The sequence below is a fragment of the Salvelinus fontinalis genome, chromosome 17, assembly GCF_029448725.1.
Source record: "Salvelinus fontinalis isolate EN_2023a chromosome 17, ASM2944872v1, whole genome shotgun sequence".
Classification (NCBI taxonomy): Eukaryota; Metazoa; Chordata; class Actinopteri; order Salmoniformes; family Salmonidae; genus Salvelinus; species Salvelinus fontinalis.
Window position 1 is genome coordinate 43406828 of NC_074681.1, and position 24457 is coordinate 43431284.

At 42.6% G+C, this 24457-nt stretch overlaps 1 protein-coding gene across 2 annotated transcripts in view; it reads left to right on the forward strand.

Moving 5' to 3' along the window:
* Window positions 1-11012: 11012 nt before the first annotated feature.
* asap1a (ArfGAP with SH3 domain, ankyrin repeat and PH domain 1a) overlaps window positions 11013-24457 on the forward strand; it is a 175273-nt gene continuing 161828 nt past the window's right edge. The window contains exon 1 of one of the 2 annotated variants that reach the window (XM_055867562.1): window positions 11013-11604. In XM_055867562.1, the coding sequence (XP_055723537.1) occupies window positions 11479-11604 (126 nt within the window). In that variant the 5' untranslated portion in view covers window positions 11013-11478. Of the gene's footprint in view, window positions 11605-15125; window positions 15687-24457 lie in introns of those variants that run through there. The other variant, XM_055867563.1, reaches the window with a different exon arrangement.

Sequence of the window (24457 nt, forward strand, 5' to 3'; positions counted from 1 at the left end):
GAAGCGAGGAGAGGGACGGAAGCTATACTGTTACATTGGCAATACTAAAGTGCCTATAAGAACATCCAATAGTCAAAGGTATATGAAATACAAATCGTATAGAGAGAAATAGTCCTATAATTCCTATAATAACTACAACCTAAAACTTCTTACCTGGGAATTTTGAAGACTCATGTTAAAAGGAACCACCAGCTTTCATATGTTCTCATGTTCTGAGCAAGAAACTTAAACGTTAGCTTTCTTACATGGCACATATTGCACTTTTACTTTCTTCTCCAATACCTTGTTTTTGCATTATTTAAACCAAATTGAACATGTTTCATTATTTATTTGAGGCTAAATTGATTTTATTGATGTATTATATTAAGTTAAAATAAGTGTTCATTCAGTATTGTTGTAATTGTGATTATTTAAAAAAACAAAAAAATATTTAAACGGCCGATGAATCGGTATCGGCTTTTTTGGTCCTCCAATAATCAGTATCGGCTTTTTTGGTCCTCCAATAATCGGTATCGGCGTTGAAAAATCATAATCGGTCGACCTCTAGTTCACAGTACTCTGATCTTCCTGCTACGCCACCATGTCCGTGTAAGGTATCAGTTAATCTGACTATTATATTCTTATCATTGATTTTATTTGTGTATATCAGCTATTTAAGGCTTTCTTTACAGTTGTCCAATGTTGGTGAAGCCTGTTTTAATGATACTCCTGAATCTCGAATGATGTGTTTCTCACATGACTGGCCAATCTGGGTGATGTTTTTTCTCGCCTGAATGATCTGAATCTAGGATTACAGGAACTCTCCACAACTATATTCAATGTGCGGGACAAAATTGAAGCTATGATTAAGAAGTTGGAGCTCTTCTCTGTCTGCATTAACAAGGACAACACACAGGTCTTTCCATTATTGTATGTTTTTTTGTGTGCAAAAGAACTCAAGCTTACGGACAATGTCAGATGTGATATAGTGAAGCACCTGAGTGCGCTGGGTGCACAATTACGCAGGTAATTTCCAGAAACGGATGACACAAAAAACTGGATTCATTATTATTTTCATGCCCTGCCTCCAGTCCACTTACTGATATCTGAACAAGAGAGCCTCATCGAAATTGCAACAAGCGGTGCTGTAAAAATTTAATTTCAGATTTCTGGATAGGGCTGCGCTCAGAGTATGCTGCCTTGGCAAATCACGTTGTTAAGACAGGGATTCTCTTTGCAACCACGTACCTATGTGAGAGTGGATTCTCGGCCCTCACTAGCATGAAAACTAAATACAGGCACAGACTGTGTGTGGAAAATTATTTAAGACAGACTCTCTCCAATACAACCCGACATTGTAGAGTTATGTGCATCCTTTCAAGCACACCCTTCTCATTAACCTGTGGTGAGTCACAATTTTTGATGAACAAATACGGTTTTATATGTAAGATGGTTAAATAAAGAGCAAAATTATTGATTATTGTTATATTATTATTTGTGCCCTGGTAATGGAGAAGAGCTCATTATCACTTCCCACGAGCTGGGTTGTGACAAAAACTCACACTCATTCTTATGTTTAATAAATGCATCGTATAGTGTGTGTGTGGCAGGCTTACAATGATGGCAAAAAAACAACATTTGAGAGTGCGCTGACCCTGGTGCTAGAGGGGGAACGCAGCTGGAGGTTGAATGTTTGAAGGGGTACGGGACTATAAAAAGTTTGGGAACCACTGTCGTAGACAAACAGGTAGACTGTCATGAAGAGACCGGTCAGGAAGCAGTGCATGTTGTAGACAAACAGGTAGACTGTCATGAAGAGACCGGCCAGGAAGCAGTGAATGTTGTAGACAAACAGGTAGACTGTCATGAAGAGACTGGTCAGGAAGCAGTGAATGTTGTAGACAAACAGGTAGACTGTCATGAAGAGACCGGCCAGGAAGCAGTACATGTTGAAGACAAACAGGTAGACTGTCATGAAGAGACCGGTCAGGAAGCAGTACATGTTGAAGACAAACTGGTAGACTGTCATGAAGAGACTGGTCAGGAAGCAGTACATGTTGAAGACAAACTGGTAGACTGTCATGAAGAGACCGGTCAGGAAGCAGTGAATGTTGTAGACAAACAGGTAGACTGTCATGAAGAGACCGGCCAGGAAGCAGTGAATGTTGTAGACAAACTGGTAGACTGTCATGAAGAGACCGGTCAAGAAGCAGTGCATGTTGTAGACAAACAGGTAGACTGTCATGAAGAGACCGGCCAGGAAGCAGTGAATGTTGTAGACAAACTGGTAGACTGTCATGAAGAGACCGGTCAGGAAGCAGTACATGTTGAAGACAAACTGGTAGACTGTCATGAAGAGACTGGTCAGGAAGCAGTGAATGTTGTAGACAAACAGGTAGACTGTCATGAAGAGACCGGCCAGGAAGCAGTGCATGTTGAAGACAAACAGGTAGACTGTCATGAAGAGACTGGTCAGGAAGCAGTGAATGTTGTAGACAAACAGGTAGACTGTCATGAAGAGACCGGCCAGGAAGCAGTGCATGTTGAAGACAAACAGGTAGACTGTCATGAAGAGACCGGCCAGGAAGCAGTGCATGTTGAAGACAAACAGGTAGACTGTCATGAAGAGACTGGTCAGGAAGCAGTGAATGTTGTAGACAAACAGGTAGACTGTCATGAAGAGACCGGCCAGGAAGCAGTGCATGTTGAAGACAAACAGGTAGACTGTCATGAAGAGACCGGTCAGGAAGCGGTGCCACAACCACTAAGTCCTATACAACAGACACTCTTTAGGTTCCACTCAATACAATTTTAACACTGTAGTGAGGTCTAAGTGCTTGGAACGATGAGCAGAGATAAATTGAGTGATTTGAGAAAGAAACATTTGCATAATTTAGAATGTTTTCATAAAACTACAATAGATTTACTGTAGACACGAAGACAAGACACTTGGTAGTTAAATATACCGGCACAGATAATCTGGCAAACTGGAAACCCGTTATACAAATATAATACCCACTGCATTTACATACAAAGAGAGAGAGCACTGTATACCATTATTATCCATGTATGTATGGCTCCACCCACCTCTGCACATAAAGTGGGAGTAGAACATCAGGATGGTGGCCTTGGAGCAGGTGAGGAGGAACATTATGAACACCAGGAACAGGACTGTAGTACTGGTGAGATATACTGGTACTGGTGAGATAAATTGTTGAGAAAATACTCAACAATCAATCAAATTCAGTCTCCTTGCTTAGAGGCTGAGTTGACCTTGGTTCAAACAAATGATTAGGTATTTACTTATTTAAATTGTAAATGTGAACAGTGCATTAATGGTCATTTAATTACTTGTTTGTTTGTTTAGGAATCATTATACAAAGACCACGAGGCAAATTCAAGCTTATGGTTGAGTGGCAGACTTGACCCTTGTTCTTATCAGATGCTGTTGAGGATGAAGAAGAGCTGGATGAAGATGCAGCTGAAGGGCAAGATGTCCCCCATGACAATGCCGTACACAGGCTTGGAGAAGAAGGAATGTTCATGGATCTGCTGAGTGATCTTGTTCGTTCGCATTGGCAGCTCAATCGTCTGGAGCACAGGGAGTAGCATAGAAACTAATCAAGACATTTTACGACCCTTGGTAGTGGGATATGTTTTCTCTAATTGTTATGCCAGTGTGAAAGAGATTGCAAATGCACATGATGTAAGACGACCTGAAAGACTTACTTATACATACATGTGATTGATAGGTGAAATCAGGAAGAAGTCTGCAAACAAGAGGCTGGGAGGGAGGAAATGGGCGGGGGAGGGGTGAGTTAGTGAATATCTCACTGGAAAAATGGGCAACAGCATCACCCCCATAACCCTCATAGTCTAAAAACATGTTTTAAAAATTATTTTGAGTCAAGTATATTGTCATGATGTGTAGAAGCTGTTATTGACGAAAGAATAATAATCACAAATCAATAGAAAGCGTTGTTGTTCCATGTACAATAGATTGAGGAGGAGTGGCCATTAGAAAAGTGGCGGTTGACTGCATGTGGATGGTAGTCATGGATAATAATGGATGATCATTTCAATTCAAATGTAGTCCAGATCAGCTAAATTTTCACATTTGCAAAATAAGGACATTACAACCCGAACACAACACTCACTGTTCTCAGCCTAAAACCCCAAAAGAACAAGCCATGCAGAGGCAGAAGCACAGTGACTACCTGGCTAAACTTGATCAGCAGGTGTATGGGACAAGGTAACACACCTGGTGAGGGTCAGGAATCCACAGCTTCAATCTGACCAGCAGCATGACCAGGGGCTCAGGTCCTCTGGGAGGGGAGAAAGAGAGCGGGGGGGGGGGGGGGGGATTAGTGGGATAACGCTAAGACAGGCTTGTGTTCACACAGCAAAGACCTTGGAAGTTGTCAGCCACATTGTTAAAATACAACCAAACCAGAAGGTGGCAGTAGCATTGTTTGGCTATGCATATCCATGCGTATTGCTACCTAATGTTAGCATATTCGCTAGCTAGTACAACATAGCTAGTTAGCTAACTAGCTAAGGACACTGTACTAACTCGGCAGCTAACACAGGCAGCTGTTTCATGTACAATAGCTAATCCATTGTGATTTAATCATAATGTCAATACTAGCTACAGTGGTTAGCTAGCTTGGAGGAAGTATTTTGTGTGTGGGTTCATGCTCCCTGATTGGCTCAGTGTCTAGTTGTTGGCCACTGATGGGCATTGCGATTCTACAAGTAAACTTGGTAGGTTCGTCGCTACCGGGTCTGAATGCAGCAGGTATCGCTTTTGTTCTAGCAAGAGAAGGAACGGCCTCCCGCTGTGATATGTACCTATCGGCAGTGAGATTCTAGGTGTGCTTCATGCTTAAGATCACACATTACACCAGGGGCCCATATTCACAAAGCATCCAATGCTGTTTTTCTACCGTAACACTAGTGTTTACATACTGTTTCAACCACTTTATATGTATATATTGTATTCTAGTCATGGCTCATTCTATATACAGTGTCAAGAAAAAGAATGTAACCCCTTTGGAAATACCTGGATTTCTGCATAAATTGGTCATTAAATTTGATCTGATCTTCATCTATGTCACAACAATAGACAAACACAGTATGCTTAAACTAATAACACACACACAATTATACGTTTTCATGTCTTTATTGATTTATCCTTCCAAACAACTCAACTGTAGTTTCATCTGTCCACAGAATATTTTGCCAGTAGCGCTGGGGAACATCCAGGTGCACTTTTGCAAACTTCAGACGTGCAGCAATGTTTTTTTTTGGACAGCAGTGGCTTCTTCTGTGGTGTCCTCCCATGAACATCATTCTTGTTTAGTGTTTTACGTATCGTAGACTCATCAACAAAGATGTTAGCATGTTCCAGAGATTTCTGTAAGTCTTTAGCTGACACTCTAGGATTATTCTTAATAACCTCATTGAACTGTGAACTCTCACAGCCAGCCAGTCCCCTCAGCCCGGAGGAGAACAGAGATGGGGCAGACAAACTGTAACAGCAGTATACATTACAGTACACACCAATAACAGTATTAGTGGAAATAACAGGGAAAATATTGCTTAATTACAACAGAAATCATAAGTTATTGGCTGAATTTGACTGAATAGTTAGATCAAGACGTGTGTATTTTCTGATGAAAATCTCCTTGGGGAAAAAAACACATATGTATTCCTGAAGAGGAAGTGCTCCCTCTCTCCTCTCGTTTGCGTTTTTTAAAGGTGACCGTTTTCTGCATCACGGCTTTGATGCACTCAACGACCAATCTGAGATGGGCCTTGGTGGTCCTCTCCTAAACACATCACATAAATACAAGATACCACACAACACCGTCACACGAGATCCATTCTGAGAGGGCTCTGTGGATTTGGAGTACTTCCTTTTTAGACTGTTGATAGACTCCCTATGAGTGGATGTATGGTTATACGTTAGCCACATTTGGTCAGAGAATGTATTAATTAACATATTCCTATATACAGTGTGGGACTCAGTTGAATGTGTGACCGTTGTGGATGATGGTAGTCATGTACTGGATATAGCACTGAGGGAGCTGCAGGTCTCTCAAGTGGTCTTTCTTTTAGGTGATATTTGACATTCGTAGACGAGGTGTACCGTACTTTGAATTCCCTGAGATACTTTTACTAACCTCTGTGTGAAGTCATAACCTAAAACATAACACAATTATTAAGCCAACTTTTATACGCCTTCATCTGTTTTAAACAGAGCTTCAGAACCTGCTCTTTAAGGTCTTGTCGATCTAGGCACCCACAAACATCAGATGTGAGGAGAGAGAGAAGAAAACAGATGTCAGATTATCTCTTGTGACAAAATGAACAATGGATATACAGTACAAACTAGAGCCCTTGCTGTGATACTTATTCAGACAAGAATCAATTCTCAGGTCTGGTCAAATACACATGTACGGTAAAGTAACCAGGGATGGAAATTAATTGAACTACAAACCCATAGGCCTGGCTCTCTCATCCCTTCCAGGCTTTTTGGGGGAGGGGGTGGAGAATGAGCCTGCCATAGCGGATGTAAGCAATGTCCCCATGCGCTCTGGCAGCTTTCATGGCTGGGATCAGTTCTTTCCTCTTGGCGCACAACTTCAGGATAGTCCTCGTTGAGGAAGATATACGTTCCTCTCAAGTTCTTGGCTCTTTCCAGAACAGCTACCTTGTCCTTGAACCTCAGGAACTTGACCACTATCGGCCTGGGACTGTCACCTGGGACTGTCACTGTCACCTCCACCTCAATCTGCCTGTGGTCCATCTTCAGTTTCGCCGACATCATTTCCCTTACTTTGTCCTCAGACTCCGTCCAGGTCTCGTGGAGATTCAGCACTTCTGTCCACAACAATGTTGTTCCACCTTCATTGTCCCTCGAGATAATCAGATTTCTTCTTCATTGTTATCATGGATTCACATACAGAACTGATGTCCTGGAGAGTGGGCACAGACAAAAAGTAAATGGTTGAGATAGGGTTTTACATTAATCAAAGGTCAGTACAGAATGCAGCCAAAAAGGATCCAAGATGGCATAGCAGTGGGATGTTTTGATTGTCTTGTCCCATCCCTTGTATACACAGTTTCTTTCTTCGTATATTTTTCGTATAGATTTTCTATCATATTTTTCCATCTACGGACGGAACATACTCTCCTGCAACCCGCCTCACCCAATGTGGTATGGATCTGCTATTTTTTATACTTTAGAACCGTAACCCCGTTCAGAGGCTAGCCAGCTAACTAGCTACTAGCTAGTAGTCAGTTAGCCACTGCTAGAAAGCCATCCTATTTCTCCAACTTAATTGAGGAAAATAAGAACAATCCAAAATGTATTTTTGATACTGTCGCAAAGCTAACTAAAAATGTGCATTCTCCAAGAGAGGATGGCTTTCACTTCAGCAGTGATAAATTCATGAACTTCTTTGAGGAAAAGGTCATGATCATTAGAAAGCAAATTACGGACTCCTCTTTAAATCTGCGTATTCCTCCAAAGCTCAGTTGTCCTGAGTCTCCACAACTCTGCCAGGACCAAGGATCAAGGGAGACACTCAAATGTTTTAGTACTATCTCTCTTCACACATTGATGAAAATAATCATGGCCTCTAAACCTTCAAGCTGCATACTGGACCCTATTCCAACTAAACTACTGAAAGAGCTGCTTCCTGTGCTTGGCCCTCCTATGCTGAACATAATAAATGTCTCTCTATCCGCCGGATGTGTACCAAACTCACTAAAAGTGGCAGTAATAAAGCCTCTCTTGAAAAAGCCAAACCTTGACCTTGACCCAGAAAATATAAAAAACTATCGGCCTATATCTCCCATTCCTCTCTACATTTTTTGAAATGGACCCACTCTGGACCCTGATGTCTCTTTTGACGAACATATCAAGACTGTTTCAACTACAGATTTTTTCCATCTACGTAACATTGCAAACATTTTCTGTCCAAAAATGATGCAGAAAAATTAATCCATGCTTTTGTCACTTCTAGGTTAGACTACTACAATGCTCTACTTCCCAGCTACCCGGATAAAGCACTAAATAAACTTCAGTTACTGCTAAATACAGCTGCTAGAATCTTTACTAGAACCAAAAAGATTAATCATATTACTCCAGTGCTAGCCTCTCTACACTGGCTTTCTGTTAAGGCAAGGCCTGATTTCAAGGTTTTACTGCTAACCTACAAAGCATTACATGGGCTTGCCCCTACCTATCTTTCCGATTTGGTCCTGCCATACATACCTACACAAGAGACAGGCCTCCTAATTGTCCCTAGAATTTTTAAGCAAACAGCTGGAGGCAGGGCTTTCTCCTATAGAGCTCCATTTTTATGGAATGGTCTGCCAATCCATGTGAGAGACGCAGACTTGGTCTCAATCTTTAAGTCTTTATTGAAGACTCATCTCTTCAGTGGGTCATATGATTGAGTGTAGTCTGGCACAGGAGTGTGAAGGTGAACGGAAAGGCACTGGAGCAACGAACCACCCTTGCTGTCTCTGCCTGGCAGGTTCCCCTGTCTCCACTGGGATTCTTTGCCTCTAACCCTATTACAGGGGCTGAGTCACTGGCTTACTGGTGCTCTTCCATGCCGTCCCTAGGAGGGGTGCGTCACCTGAGTGGGTTGAGTCACTGACGTGGTCTTCCTGTCTGGGTTGGCGACCCACTTTGGGTTGTGCCGTGGCGGAGATCTTTGTGGGCTATACTCGGCCTTGTCTCAGGATGGTAAGTTGGTGGTTGAAGATATCCCTCTAGTGGTGTGGGGGCTGTGCTTTGACAAAGTGGGTGGGGTTATATCCTGCCTGTTTGGCCCTGTCTGAGGGTATCGTAGGACGGGGCCACAGTGTCTCCTGACCCCTGCTGTCTCAGCCTCCAGTATTTATGCTGCAGTAATTTATGCGTTGGGGGGCTAGGGTCAGTCTGTTATATCTGGAGTATTTCTTCTGTCTTATCCGGTGTCCTGTGTGAATTTAAGTATGCTCTCTCTAATTCTCTCTTTCTTTCTCTCTCGGAGGACCTGAGCCCTAGGACCATGCCTCAGGACTACCTGGCATGATGACTCCTTGCTGTCCCCAGTCCACCTGGCCGTGCTGCTGTTCCAGTTTCAACTGTTCTGCCTGCGGCTATGGAATCCTGACCTGTTCACCGGACGTGCTACCTGTCCCAGACATGCTGTTTTCAACTCTCTAGAGACAGCAGGAGCGGTAGTGATACTCTCAATGATCGGCTATGAAAAGTCAACTGACATTTACTCCTGAGGTGCTGACCTGTTGCACCCTCGATAACTACTGTGATTATTATTCTTTGACCATGCTGGTCATTTATGAACATTTGAACATCTTGGCCATGTTCTGTTATAATCTCCACCCGGCACAGCCAGAAGAGGGCTGGCCACCCCTCATAGCCTGGTTCCTCTCTAGGTTTCTTCCTAGGTTTTGGCCTTTCTAGAGAGTTTTTCCTAGCCACCGTGCTTCTACACCTACATTGCTTGCTGTTTGGGGTTTTAGGCTGGGTTTCTGTACAGCACTTTGAGATATCAGCTGATGTAAGAAGGGCTATATAAATACATTTGATTTTGATTTGAAGGTAACCCGAAGTGGTTTTGCGATAATTGTTTGTTTCTGTTGTTCAGTGGGAGCAGGCGCTCCCACAGATGTGAATTGTTTTTCTTTCAAGAAAAGGGCACCATTGAAAGGAGTGATTAATGGGGTAGAGGAAAATGTGAAAATGGACCAACTGAAGTGGAAGATTCGCCGGTATTTGTGATGCTCATCGTTTGATGTGACGCAGAAAGGGTGGCGTGAGTGGTGAAACAGAAGTCATTGTCTGTTCTTTTGAGTTTTGAGGTTGAGTCTTTGCCCGACAGTGATGTTAGCATATCAGTAATCCCGTACAAGCTTTTGTACCGAATGCATTACGTTGTTACAGGTGTCAAGCTTATGGGCATGTGGCAGCAATGTGTAGGAGGGAGGTTCCTAGGTGTGAGAAATGTGCAGAAGGGCATGAGACAAAGGATTGGGGAAATTGGGGAAAGTAGTGGTATTTGTTAATTGTAGGGTTCCCATGTGGCTGGGGGTCAGAAATATCTGGTGAGAGAGGCAGGTTACGGTTCCCAGGGTTGGAGTAGTGCAGAAGCTGTCCGTATGCTGAGGCAGTGAAGATAGTAGAGGAAGATGGGAGTTAGGGATCCTGAGAGGAGTGGTGTGAGTAGGAGATCTCTATCTGTACAGAGGGACAGGCCAACAAGTGATATATGCTTCAGTAAGATTGGATGTTTGGCGTTTATAGCAATGGTTATTAAGCGTACTGCGATGATGGAAAGTAAGTCGCAGAAAATGTAGGTTGTGATGGCAGCTGCAGAGAAGTATCTGGGTGTACTCGGTTTGATGTCAGAAGGGTGTGTTGAGTGGTGGTGTCCCATCCTTTCTGGCTGTTGGCCTGAGGTACGACTAAATAGATTTAGTGGAGTAGGTAGGTGGGTTTTAAATGAGTGTATTGTAGAGTATTTGTGGACTTTTTTTTAAAGCAAAGTATAAGGGAGTTATACTCCAGTCTATTTGGTGGCAGTAATGAGACATTTATTTGATGCCACAGTCATTAAACATCATAGAAGAAGAAACAGGTCCCACCTCCCAGAGCTCATGCTCTCTCTCGCCTTACTTGCACATGGCTATTTGCACATCTACCAATATTTCTGTCATTGTAGGGCGCAAAAGTACAGCTAAAAGTCTTAGGGCGTGAAATTGACATGTGTGGCAATAATTGCGTAATTTCAACAAATTCGTTTTTTTCATGTTCACAACTCATCAGTTACACGTTTGAGTATATGTGTTTACAACTACAGAGTATTATTTCATGTTCACAGTTCATCAGTTACACACCCAATACAAATGTATTCTACACGCCCAAATCATTATGTCAATGATTTACCTCCCACTTCTGTTTCTCCCCACAGGGCCGAGACATGCGCAAAGCTCTCCTTGTTTCTTTTCGTCACTAACGCGGGGAGGGACATGGCGTGCGTGCGCTAATGACAGACAGCAGATACCGTCCGTTAGGGCGAGAGAAAAAACCAAGGGGGAAAGATAAGCGGCTGCCAGAGCCTCCACAATAATTGCATTAACTGAATTGTCTCTCGGTGTCCAAAATCTTGTTCTTGAAAAATCCTATCACCACATTTGGCAATGAGGACATCTGTCGCCCGTTCATACCATTTGTTTTGGAGGATTCGGGGACACAACTGAATCGGGTTTTTACAGCTGAGAGGGTGTAATTAAATCTTGGATAGAGGGAAAGGTTGGAAATAGTGTGGAGAGGACGTATAGGGCAGGACATTTAACCATATCCAACGGATACGTTTTTTTTTATTTATTTTTTTTAATCTCTCATCGTGTGTTATTAAACAAAGGTTGATTCCGTAGCCTACAATTCCTATTTCAATCTCTAATTCGTGGTAAAGGATGCCAGATCAGATCTCGGTATCCGAGTTCCTCTCGGAGACCACCGAGGACTACAATTCCCCCACGACTTCCAGTTTCACCACCCGGTTGCAGAGCTGTAAGAACACCGTCAATGTTCTGGAGGAGGTAAGGCCGTCCAGAAAAAGCTTAATTGGCAATGAGATGAGCACAGTGAACACACATATAAACTCAACTATGAGTTACGTGAATGTCATGCAATTGCACTTACACATTAGTACATGCTCGGCTCTTGAAATTGAATGAAATCGTCCCCAACTCTCGAACTGCTTCAACACAGCAGTCATTCTGCTATACCTGTAGGGCAGGCTATGCTGGGCTACAATGCGTTCACGTTGTGCAATAGGGGCCACGCATTTTCCGCAGGGATGAGTGGTTGGCATGCGGAAGAATAAATGGTCAGTTAAGTCCATTGTTCTGGTAGGTCTGTTTTAATATTTAATTTATATCGGTCCCAAGGATGGTATGGTCCCAAGGATGATCGGTCCCAAGGATGATTCCATACGAAACCAGGACAGAAAAAGACCATGATTGGGGGGATTTTCACGAAATTAAATAAAACGTGGAGGAAGACTGTTGACATACATTTGACATCTGTATCTTAAAGCATAAGTGAGAAATAATTGATCAAAGTTGCCATATTTATTGCATTTTGGCCATACCTGACCTCCTTTTATAGGCGGCAGGTAGTTAAGAGGGCTGGCCAGAAACCGAAAGGTTGCTGGTTTGAATCCCCAACCCGACTAGGTGAAAAATCTGCCGATGTGCCCTTGAGCAAGGCACTTATCTCTAATTGCTCCTGTGAGTCGCTCTGGATAAGAGTGTCTGCTAAATGACCTAAAATCTAAAATAGTTAACCCAAATTACAAAGTGACATTTTGGTTTCCTTACCCTGTAAGCAGTCCATGCTATGGTTTAGTTTCCCTGGCACTGTTTCCACATGCTAATATTGGTCCCATGACTTGAATAGTATTTGTGCCACATGCTAAAATGTTAGCATCTGGGAGCAGTGTCAGGGAAACTAAACCATAGAATGGGTTGCTGTCATGCCTTGTCCATAGACTGCTTACAGGGTAAGGAACACAACATGTAATTTTGTAATTTGGGTGTACTATCCCTTTAAGACTCCATAATGTTTCATCTGTAGGTGCTACAAAGCAACACTTGGTGTCATATGAAGCTTTACTTTTTGCTCTGTAATATTAGTAGTATTTTGATATCAATAAAAATATATATATGACATTAATTTATGAATATATAACAAATATAAAGATGAATATTGAAAACACAATTTGTGGCAACTTTTTCTTTATATCAGGGGTGTCAAACTCATTCCACGGAGGGCCTTGTGTCTGCAGGTTTTTGGTCTTTCCTTTCAATAAAGCCCTAGACAACCAGGTGTGGGGAGTTCCTAACTAATTAGTGATGTTAATTCATCAATCAAGTACAAGGGTGGAGCGAAAACCCGCAGACACTCGGCCCTCCGTGGAATGAGTTTGACACCTGTGCTTTATATTGTTGAACATAATACACTGTATGGGCATATCAAAGGTCTAGAGTGGGATTTCTGCTACTTTTAGACTTATTATCCAATTTGCATTACCAACAGAATTAATGTGAACATTTATAAAAAATGTTTGCCCTCTGCTAGTGATTTTCAGTATGTGCAATGATACAAGTAAAAGGTGGGCTGTGATTGGTTATATTGCCTACTGTTCCAATGTCTCTGAATAAAATGGGAAATATCTTTAAAACTAGCAGGGTTCCCACACTGGAACTTTGATATGCCCGTAGAGCAGGGTTCCCATTCTGGAACTTTGATATGCCTGTAGAGCAGGGTTCCCACTCTGGAACTTTGATATGCCCGTAGAGCAGGGTTCCCACACTGGAACTTTGATATGCCCGTAGAGCAGGGTTCCCACTCTGGAACTTTGATATGCACGTAGAGCAGGGTTCCCACACTGGAACTTTGATATGCCCGTAGAGCAGGGTTCCCACACTGGAACTTTGATATGCACGTAGAGCAGGGTTCCCACACAGGAACTTTGATATGCCCGTAGAGCAGGGCTCCCACACTGGAACTTTGATATGCCTGTAGAGCAGGGTTCCCACTCTGGAACTTTGATATGCCCGTAGAGCAGGGTTCCCACTCTGAAACTTTGATATGCCCGTAGAGCAGGGTTCCCACTCTGGAACTTTGATATGCACGTAGAGCAGGGCTCCCATTCTGGAACTTTGATATGCCCGTAGATCAGGGTTCCCACTCTGGAACTTTGATATGCACGTAGAGCAGGGTTCCAACACTGGCGGCCCTATTAGTTTTACCCCCCCCCCCCCCCCCCCCACAAGTTTTTAACGTTTTTTAGAATAGTTAGGCTGTTTATGGCCATGGCAGTTCACATGTGCAGCAAAGCTGTGTGATATTGCAATGCCAAATACTGATAGGGTACACTTAACCCAGCCTAGTCGCCAGTGCTGTTTCCTAGGCTACATTGTATACATCGATAATGTAGGCCTACAATTCCACCTTGTCTGTTTTTGTAAGAATTTAGGAATGTCATTCCCACACTGCTCGCTACACTACTTGTAACCAGCTTTGGATGGCAGAGCAAACTGGCCACGCCTCCTCTCAGTAAAAATGAGGGAGTTCGATTAGACTAAACTGGGGTGTACCGGGTTATGGCCCGTGACATGACTGGGCAAAACCTGTGATGGAGCCCTTCTCTAATCGAACAGTAATCTGCACCGGTCATATTATCAATAATGCAGCATGTTGCATCGTTAAGGAACATATATTTTCCATAAAATAAATGTTTGAATTTTCAAACTAGTTTTCGTTGTGAAGGCAGATAAAGCACATATGGGGACTTTATTAAGCGCAAACCCTTAGTCATGCAAAAACTCTGAAATTCTCATTACTCTACTTTTGGGGCGGCAGGTAGCCTAGTTGTTAGAGCATTGCGCCAGTAACCGAAAGGTTGCTAGATCGAATCCCCGAGCTGTCGTTCCTTGGCCGTCATTGTAAATAAGAATTTGTTCCTAACTGACCTGCTTAGTTAAATAAAAAATAATACTCCACGTGCTTGACATCAGCTTTGAACGGGGTGTAACTAATGGGAAATGGCTAGATAGTTAGCACTGTTAAGTATAAGTGACGTCAGTCGCTCTGAAACATTGTAGTTGTGGCGGTATTTGCAGAGCGATAGGTAACGGCGCTTCTTGTAGGAAGTTGTTGATGTGTTCAGAGGGTCCTTGGTTCAAGCCCAGGTTGGGGCAAGGAGAGGGACGGAAGCGTTACTGTTACAGGGGTACTCGTGCCTGGGAGGTAGCCCAGTTACAAAATGGATGCAATCACTTTTCACCCAGTGAAAACTCCCCCTAATCGGTGAACTGGGCCATGTTGCTGAGGCTGTGCATGTGTAATTTCTAAACGGCTTACATAAAAACTCTGAAAATGAACATTTTTTATTTTATTTTTTATTTTGGGCTAATTTAGGATGTAGGATACAACCTAAGGATATTGCAGTAGCACAAACATAATCATGACGCAGTCTACACATTGCATTGGGGCAAAATAACTTATTTCGCTTTTCAATGATCATGCAACATCCCGCGATTTGATAGACTGCACACGATTGAAATTTGCCAGAGTAGCCTGTTCTGCGTTTCAACCGCAAATAACATACACATATTATTCTGCTTCTCAATAATCATGCTTCACAGCACAATTTGATTGCAACGCCAGAGTAGCTTGTTCTAAGTCTGGTGAACCGAACGATATGCGCGTGTAGACCAGAGTCTGACAATGGGCTTGTTTGTTAAGGAGAGAATCCCCACACATGCACAGAAGGTTCAGTTGATCGGGAAGAGGTGTCCAGACAATTTGGCCACGCAGCCACTCCGAAAATGATTTGTCCTCGGAAAAGGGATAGACAGAACGGGAGAAGCCAATAGGGAAGTTAGGAAGGACATAGAATAGAGTAGCCTACATGTTTTTACTGGGGAATGTGTGTGTAAGCATTCTGTGTAGTAAAGGGAACCAGTGATGTGAAACGGCACAATGCAAATTATTTAAATTATGATATATTAGAGGCTACAATGATGCTACTGGAGTTTTAACACGTTAGCCCTGGTTGGGCGAACTGTGACCAATGTTCACCATGGAAATAAGTAGAGGGTGCTCAACCAAGGTGAGTAGAGGTGCAACCTAAAAATATGTAAACCTCAATGGACAGGAAAAGGCGCAATGCTCGCTCGCCATTTTTTAAAAATGTGTAGTTTTATTAAGCAAGTTTAAAAGAGAGATTTTTCGGGCTTCATAGCCTTCTTCAGAATCACTTGCTTAATACAACAAAGAATATGGTGAGCGAGTGTTGCATCTTTTCCTGTCCACCAATGCTCACCATGCTCTGTAACCCATGCCTTTGTCCAATAAAATCCTCCCCAAAAAACAGGCTTGCAATGAGATCTACATCAGCTAATTTGGTAAACTGTGGCGAATGCATTGGAACGTAAAGGAAGACAGAGGAGCTCACAGGTTGCTATGACGCAGTTGTCTGCCTATTATAGGCCATTTATTTCACTTTGAATCATTTTAATGCCTCTGTTTAGGCTTCCAGTTGACAGCTCTCTGGTTTCCTAATGTGTTCATATTCTCTTGGGGAAATGCAAGGCAAAACAGATGAATCACCTGGGGCAGAGAAGAGGTGCATGATGGTCTTTTGATGTTGGCACACTGGGTTCATTGCACTGCAGTGACTGCACAGCTCTTTTCTTGTCACACTTCACATCTCTTAAACCTTACAGTGAAATGCTTACTTACAAGCCCTTAACCAACAATGCAGTTTTAAGAAAATACCTAACAAGAAGAAAGTAAGAGATAAGATTAACAAATGATTAAAGAACAGCAGTAAATAACAATAGCGGGGCTATTTACTGGTACAGAGTCAATGTGCGGGGGCACCGGTGTCGAGGTAATATGTACATGTAGGTAGAGTTATTAAGGTGAATATGCATAGATAATAACAGAGTAGTAGCAGAGGGTGGGGGGGGGGGGGGGTGGGTGCAATGCAAATAGTCCAGGTTGTCATTTGATTAATTGTTCAGGAGACTTATGGCTTGGGGGTAGAAGCTGTTTAGAAGCCTCTTGGACCTAGACTTGGCGCTCTGGTACCGCTTGCCGTGCTGTAGCAGAGAGAACAGTCTATGACTAGGGTGGCTGGAGTCTTTGACACATTTTAGGGCCTTCCTCTGACACCGCCTGGTATAGAGGTCTTGGATGGAAGGAAGCTTGGCCCCGGTGATGTACTGGGCCGTACGCACTACCCTCTGTAGTGCCTTGCGGTCTGGGCCGAGCAGTTGCCATACCAGGCAGTGATGCAACCAGTCAGGATGCTCTCGATGGTGCAGCTGTAAAACCTTTTGAGGATCTGAGGACCCATGCCAAATCTTTTCTGTCTCCTGAGGGGGAATAGGTTTTGTCGTACACTCTTCATGACTGCCTTGGTGTGCTTGGACCATGTTAGTTTGTTGGTCATGTGGACGCCAAGGAAGTTTTCAACCTACTCCACTGCTGCCCCGTCGATGAGAATGGGGGCGTGTTCGTTTCTCCTTTTCCTGTAGTCCACGATCATCTCCCACACGGTCAGGTCTCTGACCTCCTCCCTATAGGCTGTCTCATCGTTGTCGGTGATCAGGCCTACCACTGTTGTGTCATCTGCAAACGTAATGATGGTGTTTGAGACGTGGCTGGCCACGCAGTCATGAGTGAACAGGGAGTACAGGAGGGGACTGATCACGCACCCCTGAAGGGCCCCCGTGTTGAGGATCAGTGTGGCGGATGTTTTGTTACCAACACTTACCACCTGGGGGCGGCCCATCAGGAAGTCCAGGATCCAAATGCAGATGGAGGTGTTTAGTCCCAGGGTCCTTAGCTTATTGATGAGCTTTGAGGGCACTATGGTGTTGAATGCTGAGCTGTAGTCAATGAATAGCATTCTCACATAGGTGTTCCTTTTGTCCAGGTGGGAAAGGGCAGTGTGGAGTGCAATAGAGATTGCATCATCTGTGGATCTGTTGGTGCGGTATGCAAATTGGAGTGGGTCTAGGGTTTTTGGGATAATGGTGTGGATGTGAGCCATGACCAGCCTTTCAAAGCACTTCATGGCTACAGATGTGAGTGCTATGGGTCGGTAGTCATTTAGGCAGGTTATCTTAGGGTTCTTGGGCACAGGGACTATGGTGGTCTGCTTCAAACATGTTGGGATTACAGACTCCGTCAGGGACAGGTTGAACATGTCAGTGAAGACATACTATACACAGTTAAGGTGGCAGTTAAGTAACGGGTGGCATCCATAAGTCTAAATATTGCTGTTATATTGCACAACCTTCAATGTTATGTCATAATTACGTAAAATTCTGGCAAATCAGTTCGCAACGAGCCAGGTGGCCCAAACTGTTGCATATACCCTAACTCTGCGTGCAATGAACGCAATAGAAGTAATACAATTTCCCTAGTTTAATATTGCCTGCTAACCTGAATTTCTTTTAACTAAATATGCAGGTTTAAAAAAATATACTTCTGTGTATTGATTTTAAGAAAGGCATTGATGTTTATGGTTAGGTACATTCGTGCAACGATTGTGCTTTTTTTTCACAAATGCGCTTTTGTTAAATCATCCCCCTTTGGCAAAGTTGGCTGTCTTTGTTAGGAAGAAATAGTCTTCACACAGTTCGCAACGAGCCAGGAGGTCCAAACCGCTGCTTATCCCGACTCTGTTGCACAGAACGCAAGAGAAGTGACACAATTTCCCTAGTTAAAAGAAATGCTTGTTAGCAGGCAATATTTATATTTTTTATTTAATTTAATTTTTTATTTAAATTTTATCCCATTTTCTCCCCAATTTTCGTGGTATCCAATCGCTAGTAATTACTATCTTGTCTCATCGCTACAACTCCCATACGGGCTCGGGAGAGACGAAGGTCGAAAGCCATGCGTCCTCCGAAGCACAACCCAACCAAGCCGCACTGCTTCTTAACACAGCACGCCTCCAACCCGGAAGCCAGCCGCACCAATGTGTCGGAGGAAACACCGTGTACCTGGCCCCCTTGGTTAGCGCTCACTGCACCCGGCCCGCCACAGGAGTTGCTGGAGCGCGATGAGACGAGGATATCCCTACCGGCCAAACCCTCCCTAACCCGGACGACGCTATGCCAATTGTGCGTCGCCCCACGGACCTCCCTATCGCGGCCGGCTGCGACAGAGCCTGGGCGCGAACCCAGAGACTCTGGTGGCGCAGTTAGCACTGCGATGCAGTGCCCTAGACCACTGCGCCACCCGGGAGGCCCAGCAGGCAATATTAACCTGTCTAGGAGGAGCGTGCCGCTAGCGGCATCCCCCCCACATTCCACTGAAAAGGCAGAGCTGCGAAATTCAAAAAAAAAATATTTTTTTAATATTTAACTTTCACACATTAAAGTCCAATACAGCTAATGAAAGACACAGATCTTGTGAATCCAGCCAACATGTCCGATTTTTAAAATGTTTTACAGGGAAGACACAATATGTAAAGATGTAAATCTATTACCTAAAAACACATTAGCATAATCCACCATCTTTACTTTGTCCACCAACAACAGTAGCTATCACCAATTCGGCTAAACTAAGATATTGATAGCCCCTAACCAAGAAAAAAACTCATCTGATAACATATTTATGGTATAGGATAGGTTTTGTTAGAAAAATGTGCATATTTCAGGTAGATGGCTAGTTTACAATTGCACCCACCGTCACAAATGGACTAGAATAATTACAATGAGCAACGTGTTTACCTAATTACTAATCATCAAACATTTCGTAAAAATACACAGCATACACTAATCGAAAGACACAGATCCTGTGAATACAGACAATATTTCAGATTTTCTAAGTGTCTTACAGCGAAAACACAATAAATCGTTATATTAGCATAGCACATAGCACATAGCAGCCCAGCATTGATTCTAGCCAAAGAGAGCGATAACGTAAACATCGCCAAAATATATTATTTTTTTCACTAACCTTCTCAGAATTCTTCAGATGACACCCCTGTAACATCACATTACAACATACATATACAGTTTGTTCGAAAATGTGCATATTTAGCCACCAAAATCATGGTTACACAATGACAAAAGTAGCCCAGCTGGTGAGAAAATGTCCGTGCGCCATATTAGACAGTGATCTACTCTTATACATAAATACTCATAAACGTGACAAAAAAATATAGGGTGGACAGCGATTGATAGACAATTTAATTCTTAATACAATCGCGGAATTACATTTTTTAAATTATCCTTACTTTTCAATACAGTTTGCGCCAAGCGAAGCTACGTCAAAAAACATGGCGTCCTAAGCCACTAACATTTTTCGACACGATTTATCATAATAAAAATTTCCTACTTTGAGCTGTTCTTCCATCAGTATCTTGGGCAAAGGATCCTTTCTTGGGTCTAATCGTCTTTTGGTGGAAAGCTGTCCTCTTGCCATGTGGAAATGCCAACTGCGTTCGGGATGAACTGGAAGCGTGCCCAGCAATTCACAGCGTTTCAGAAATAAATGTCCCAAAATCGCACTAAACGGATATAAATTGCTATAAAACGCTTTAAATTAACTACCTTATGATGTTTTTAACTCCTATAACGAGTAGAAACATGACCAGAGTAATATTACTCCCTCCACTAATGCTTGGAACAAGTGCGGGTCGATGTCCTCCAGGCGCATGACGCAGCAAGAAAAGAGTTCCTAGCTACAGGGTTTTTTAATTTATAGTGCCTGTGATTGCGCAATCGACCCCATTCAAATCGTCATCACGTAAAGGCATCCAGGGGAAGACGTAAGCAGTGTCCGTATACTCATAGCAATAACAGTGGCCTTTTAACTGACTCCAGATCAGGGGCCAACATTTCTGAAATCTGACTCCATGTCAGGGAAATTGCTGTAGAATGGGTTCTGTTCCACTTAGAGACAAATTTTCAACTCCTATAGAAACTATAGACTGTTTTCTATCCAATAATAATAATAATATGCATATTGTACGATCAAGAATTTTGTAGGAAGCCGTTTCAAAAATTACACAATTACCATAAATAGTGACAACAGCGCCCCCAGCCTTAACAGGTTAACAAAATATGCAGGTTTAAAAATATATGCTTGTGTATTGATTTTAAGAAAGGCGTTGATGTTTATAGTTAGGTACACATTGGTGCAACGACAATGCTTTTTTCGCGAATGCGCTTGTTAAAACACCCGTTTGGCGAAGTGATTCAATGATAAATTAACAGCCAACGCATCGATTATATGCAACGCAGGACAAGCTAGATAAACTTGTAATATCATCAACCATGTGTAGTTAACTAGTGATTATGTTAAGATTGATTGTTTTTTATAAGATACGTTTAATGCTAGCTAGCACCTTACCGTGGCTCCTTGCTGCACTCGCATAACAGGTAGTCAGCCTGCCACGCAGTCTCCTCGTGGAGTGCAATGTAATCGGCCATGATCGGTGTCCAAAAATGTTGATTACCGATTGTTATGACAAATTTGAAATCGGCTCTAATTAATCGGCCATTCCGATTAATCGGTCGACCTCTAGTATCAATATGTTTTGACCATGACAGTTTACAATCCAGGGTAACTCCAAGCAGTTTAGTCATCTCAACTTGCTCAATTTCCATATTATTCATTACGAGATGTAGTTGATGTTTAGAGTTTAGTGAATAAATTGTCCCCCAAAAAACACAATGCTTTTAATTTTGGAAATATTTAGGACTAACTTATTCCTTGCTACCCATTCCGAAATTAACTGCAACTCTTTAAGTATTGCAGTCATTTCAGTTGATGTAGTAGCTGACATGTTGAGTCATCCACATACATAGACACACTGGCCTTACTCAAAGCCAGTGGCATATTGTTAGTAAAGATTGAAAAAAGCAAGGGGCCTAAACAGCTACCCTGGGGAATTCCTGCTTCTACCTGGAATATGTTTGAGAGGATTCCATCAAAGAACACCCTCTGTATTAGACAAGTAACTCTTGATCCACATTATAGCAGGAGGTGTAAAGCCATAACACATACATTTTTCCAGCAGCAGACTGATCAATAATGTCAAAAGCTGCACTGAAGTTTAACAAGACAGCCCCCACAATAATTTGATCAATTGCTCTCAGCCAATCATCAGTCATTTGTTCCGTGCTTGTTGAGTGTCATTCCCTATATGCGTGCTGAAAGTCTGTTGTCAATTTGTTTACTGTGAAAAAGCGTATCGGGTAAAACACAATTTTTTCCCTGAAGTCTCTTAAGTGTTGATAACAGTGATTTGGTCGGCTATTTGATCCAGTAAAGGGGGCTTTACTATTGGGTAGCGGAATGACTTTAGCTTCCCTCCAGACCTGAGGGCACACGCTCTCTAGTAGTCTTAAATTGAAAATGGGTCAAATAGGAGTGGCAATATCGTCTGCTATTATTTTCAGTCATTTTAAATCCAGGTTGTCAGACCCCGGTGGCTTGTCTTTAGACAATGATGATTTTTTCACCTCTTCCACACTGACTTTACACAATTCAGAAGTACAATTGTTGTCTTCCATAATTTGGTCAGATATACTTGGATGTGTAGTGTCAGCGTTTGTTGCTGGCATGTCCATCCCTAAGTTTGTTTATTTTGCCAATGGAAAAAGTCATTAAACTAGTTGGCAATATCAGTGGGTTTTGTGATAAATGAGGCATCTGATTCAATGAATGATTGAGCCGAATAGTTTTTTTGCCCCCAAAATATCATTTAAGGTGCTCCAAAGCTTCTTTATATCATTTATCTTTGTTTCATAGTATAGTTTATTTTTATTTATCTTAGTCACATGATTTCTTAATTTGCAGTACGTATGGCAATGAGTTGGGCTGCCAGACTTATTTGCCGTACCTTTTACCTCATCCCTCTCAACCATACCATTTTTTAAATTCCTCATCAATCCAAGGGGATATAACAGTTTTTACAGTCATTTTCTTAATGGGTACATGCTTATTAGTAACTGGAATAAGCAATTTCATTAATGAGGGAAGTGCAGTGTCTGGTTGCTCCTCATTACACACTACAGACGAAACACCACAGATATTTGCTGGTAAACCTTTAGGTTTAGGTGGCTGGTTGTACCGTTAGTAGCTTGCTGTGTAGTACATTTAGTACATAGTAGCCATATCTACGACTTAAAAGAGAAGAGGTTTTACAATCAAGATGCAATAGCTTTCCTTTTGTAAAACCTCTGTTTGTCATATATGGCTACTGGTAGCTTTTTAGCTAGACTAGCTAGCTACGTAGCTTCCTACCCAAGTTAGCAAACAGAAAATAATTTGATTTCCCCCTACTGCACACAGTGTGTTTTAGCCAGCAATACACAATGTGGGTTTCAGTAGATAAACCAAAGTTAGCTAGCTAGGTGGCTTCCATGAAAAATGACTTACTTAGCCCTCTTCATCTGCCCTCTTGGTGCTGGCATCGGCTGTAGCAGATTTTCTAGTTAAATCCAACTTTTTGTTTAGAATCCTCTTCCCTATATTCCGGTTGAAACATGTACAGTTGAATGTCACCATGTAGCTAATAGAACATCACAAAGTGCTCCATGGTTGAATTCGTATTGGTGAGAGGAATCACTTGAAGCCATTGTGTCTGGTCAGTTCTTTAGTTTTGCCAAGAGGGTTTTGTGTTGTGTCCGCCTCTGTCTTGGGGGAGAGACGGGGCCAGAGCAGGAAGCACTGCCCAACATGAGTTGTAGTCTTTCAGAGAGTGGAAAAAATGTGTCACCTTGTATATTTAGCAATAAATCTGTCGATAGGAACATCGCTGAAAGATGTCCAATGGCACTATCAAACAAGGACATCCATATCTACACACAAAAATGGATAGTTCAATCGGTATAACATAGAGGAGGATAAAAAGCAGCACTACATTTTTTTTCAGATCTCTCACCCCTATCATGGTGTATATTCGGCGCAAATCCAAGTCCTGCCTTCTTCGTGGACAATTATGTGTGAAACGCATCTCACTGACCTCGAAATCCCTCGAACATTGATCGAAACAACCACGGTCCCCTAGGGTGAAATTCCCCTTTTTTAAATAGGGACAGCAGGTAGTCTAGAGGTTTAACAGGGGGGCAAGAAATGGGAGGTTTGCCAGTTCGAATCCCAGTGCCGACTGGGACAAATCTGGTAGGGAATGGGCCCTACCAGACGGTTGCTGGCATCTGTATCCTAGATGCCATCTCCTTCTGTTGTGCCCTTGAGCAAGGAACTTAACCCCTATACAGCTCCAAGGGCGTTACACTGTTGCTGATCCTGTCCTCCAACATCTCCGTGTGTGAGTCCCAGGTGGGTTGCTATAAAGGAAAATGACCAATTTCAATGTCCCTGTAACAATTGACGAAGTGTATAATTATTGTGCCAGATAGGCAGCCTTTCTGCTCACCAAGTTACCTTTTATGAACATATAATTGTGTATTGACAGTTATCTAATTTATTTTCTAAGAAATACACATACCCAATCCCTGTGTGCCTTCCTTGTACACTTTTTTTGGAATCACATTAAACTGTCCCAACGTGAAGTCTAGAAAGCTCGTCTTACATCCTCTGAAGAGTGGGGATTTGTGGTGTGCTAAATATAGACAGAAGCCGTAGTGCACTTGTGTTACAGGAGAGTGTTTTTCAGAGCTACAGTGCTGGAGGGCTGCAGCGAGGGTATTAATCTACTTAAAGGGGCTAGCGCACAATACTCACCTGGCCTGCTACTGCTAGCCAGCCAGGGAGACAGGAAGCATTGCACTACTAGAACAATGGGAGAGGTTGACACTACCACATGGGCATTTTTTTTGATGTACCATGATTGCAACTTTTATATGTCGGCTAAGGTAGGTTAAGCGTTGGATGAGGGTGAATATA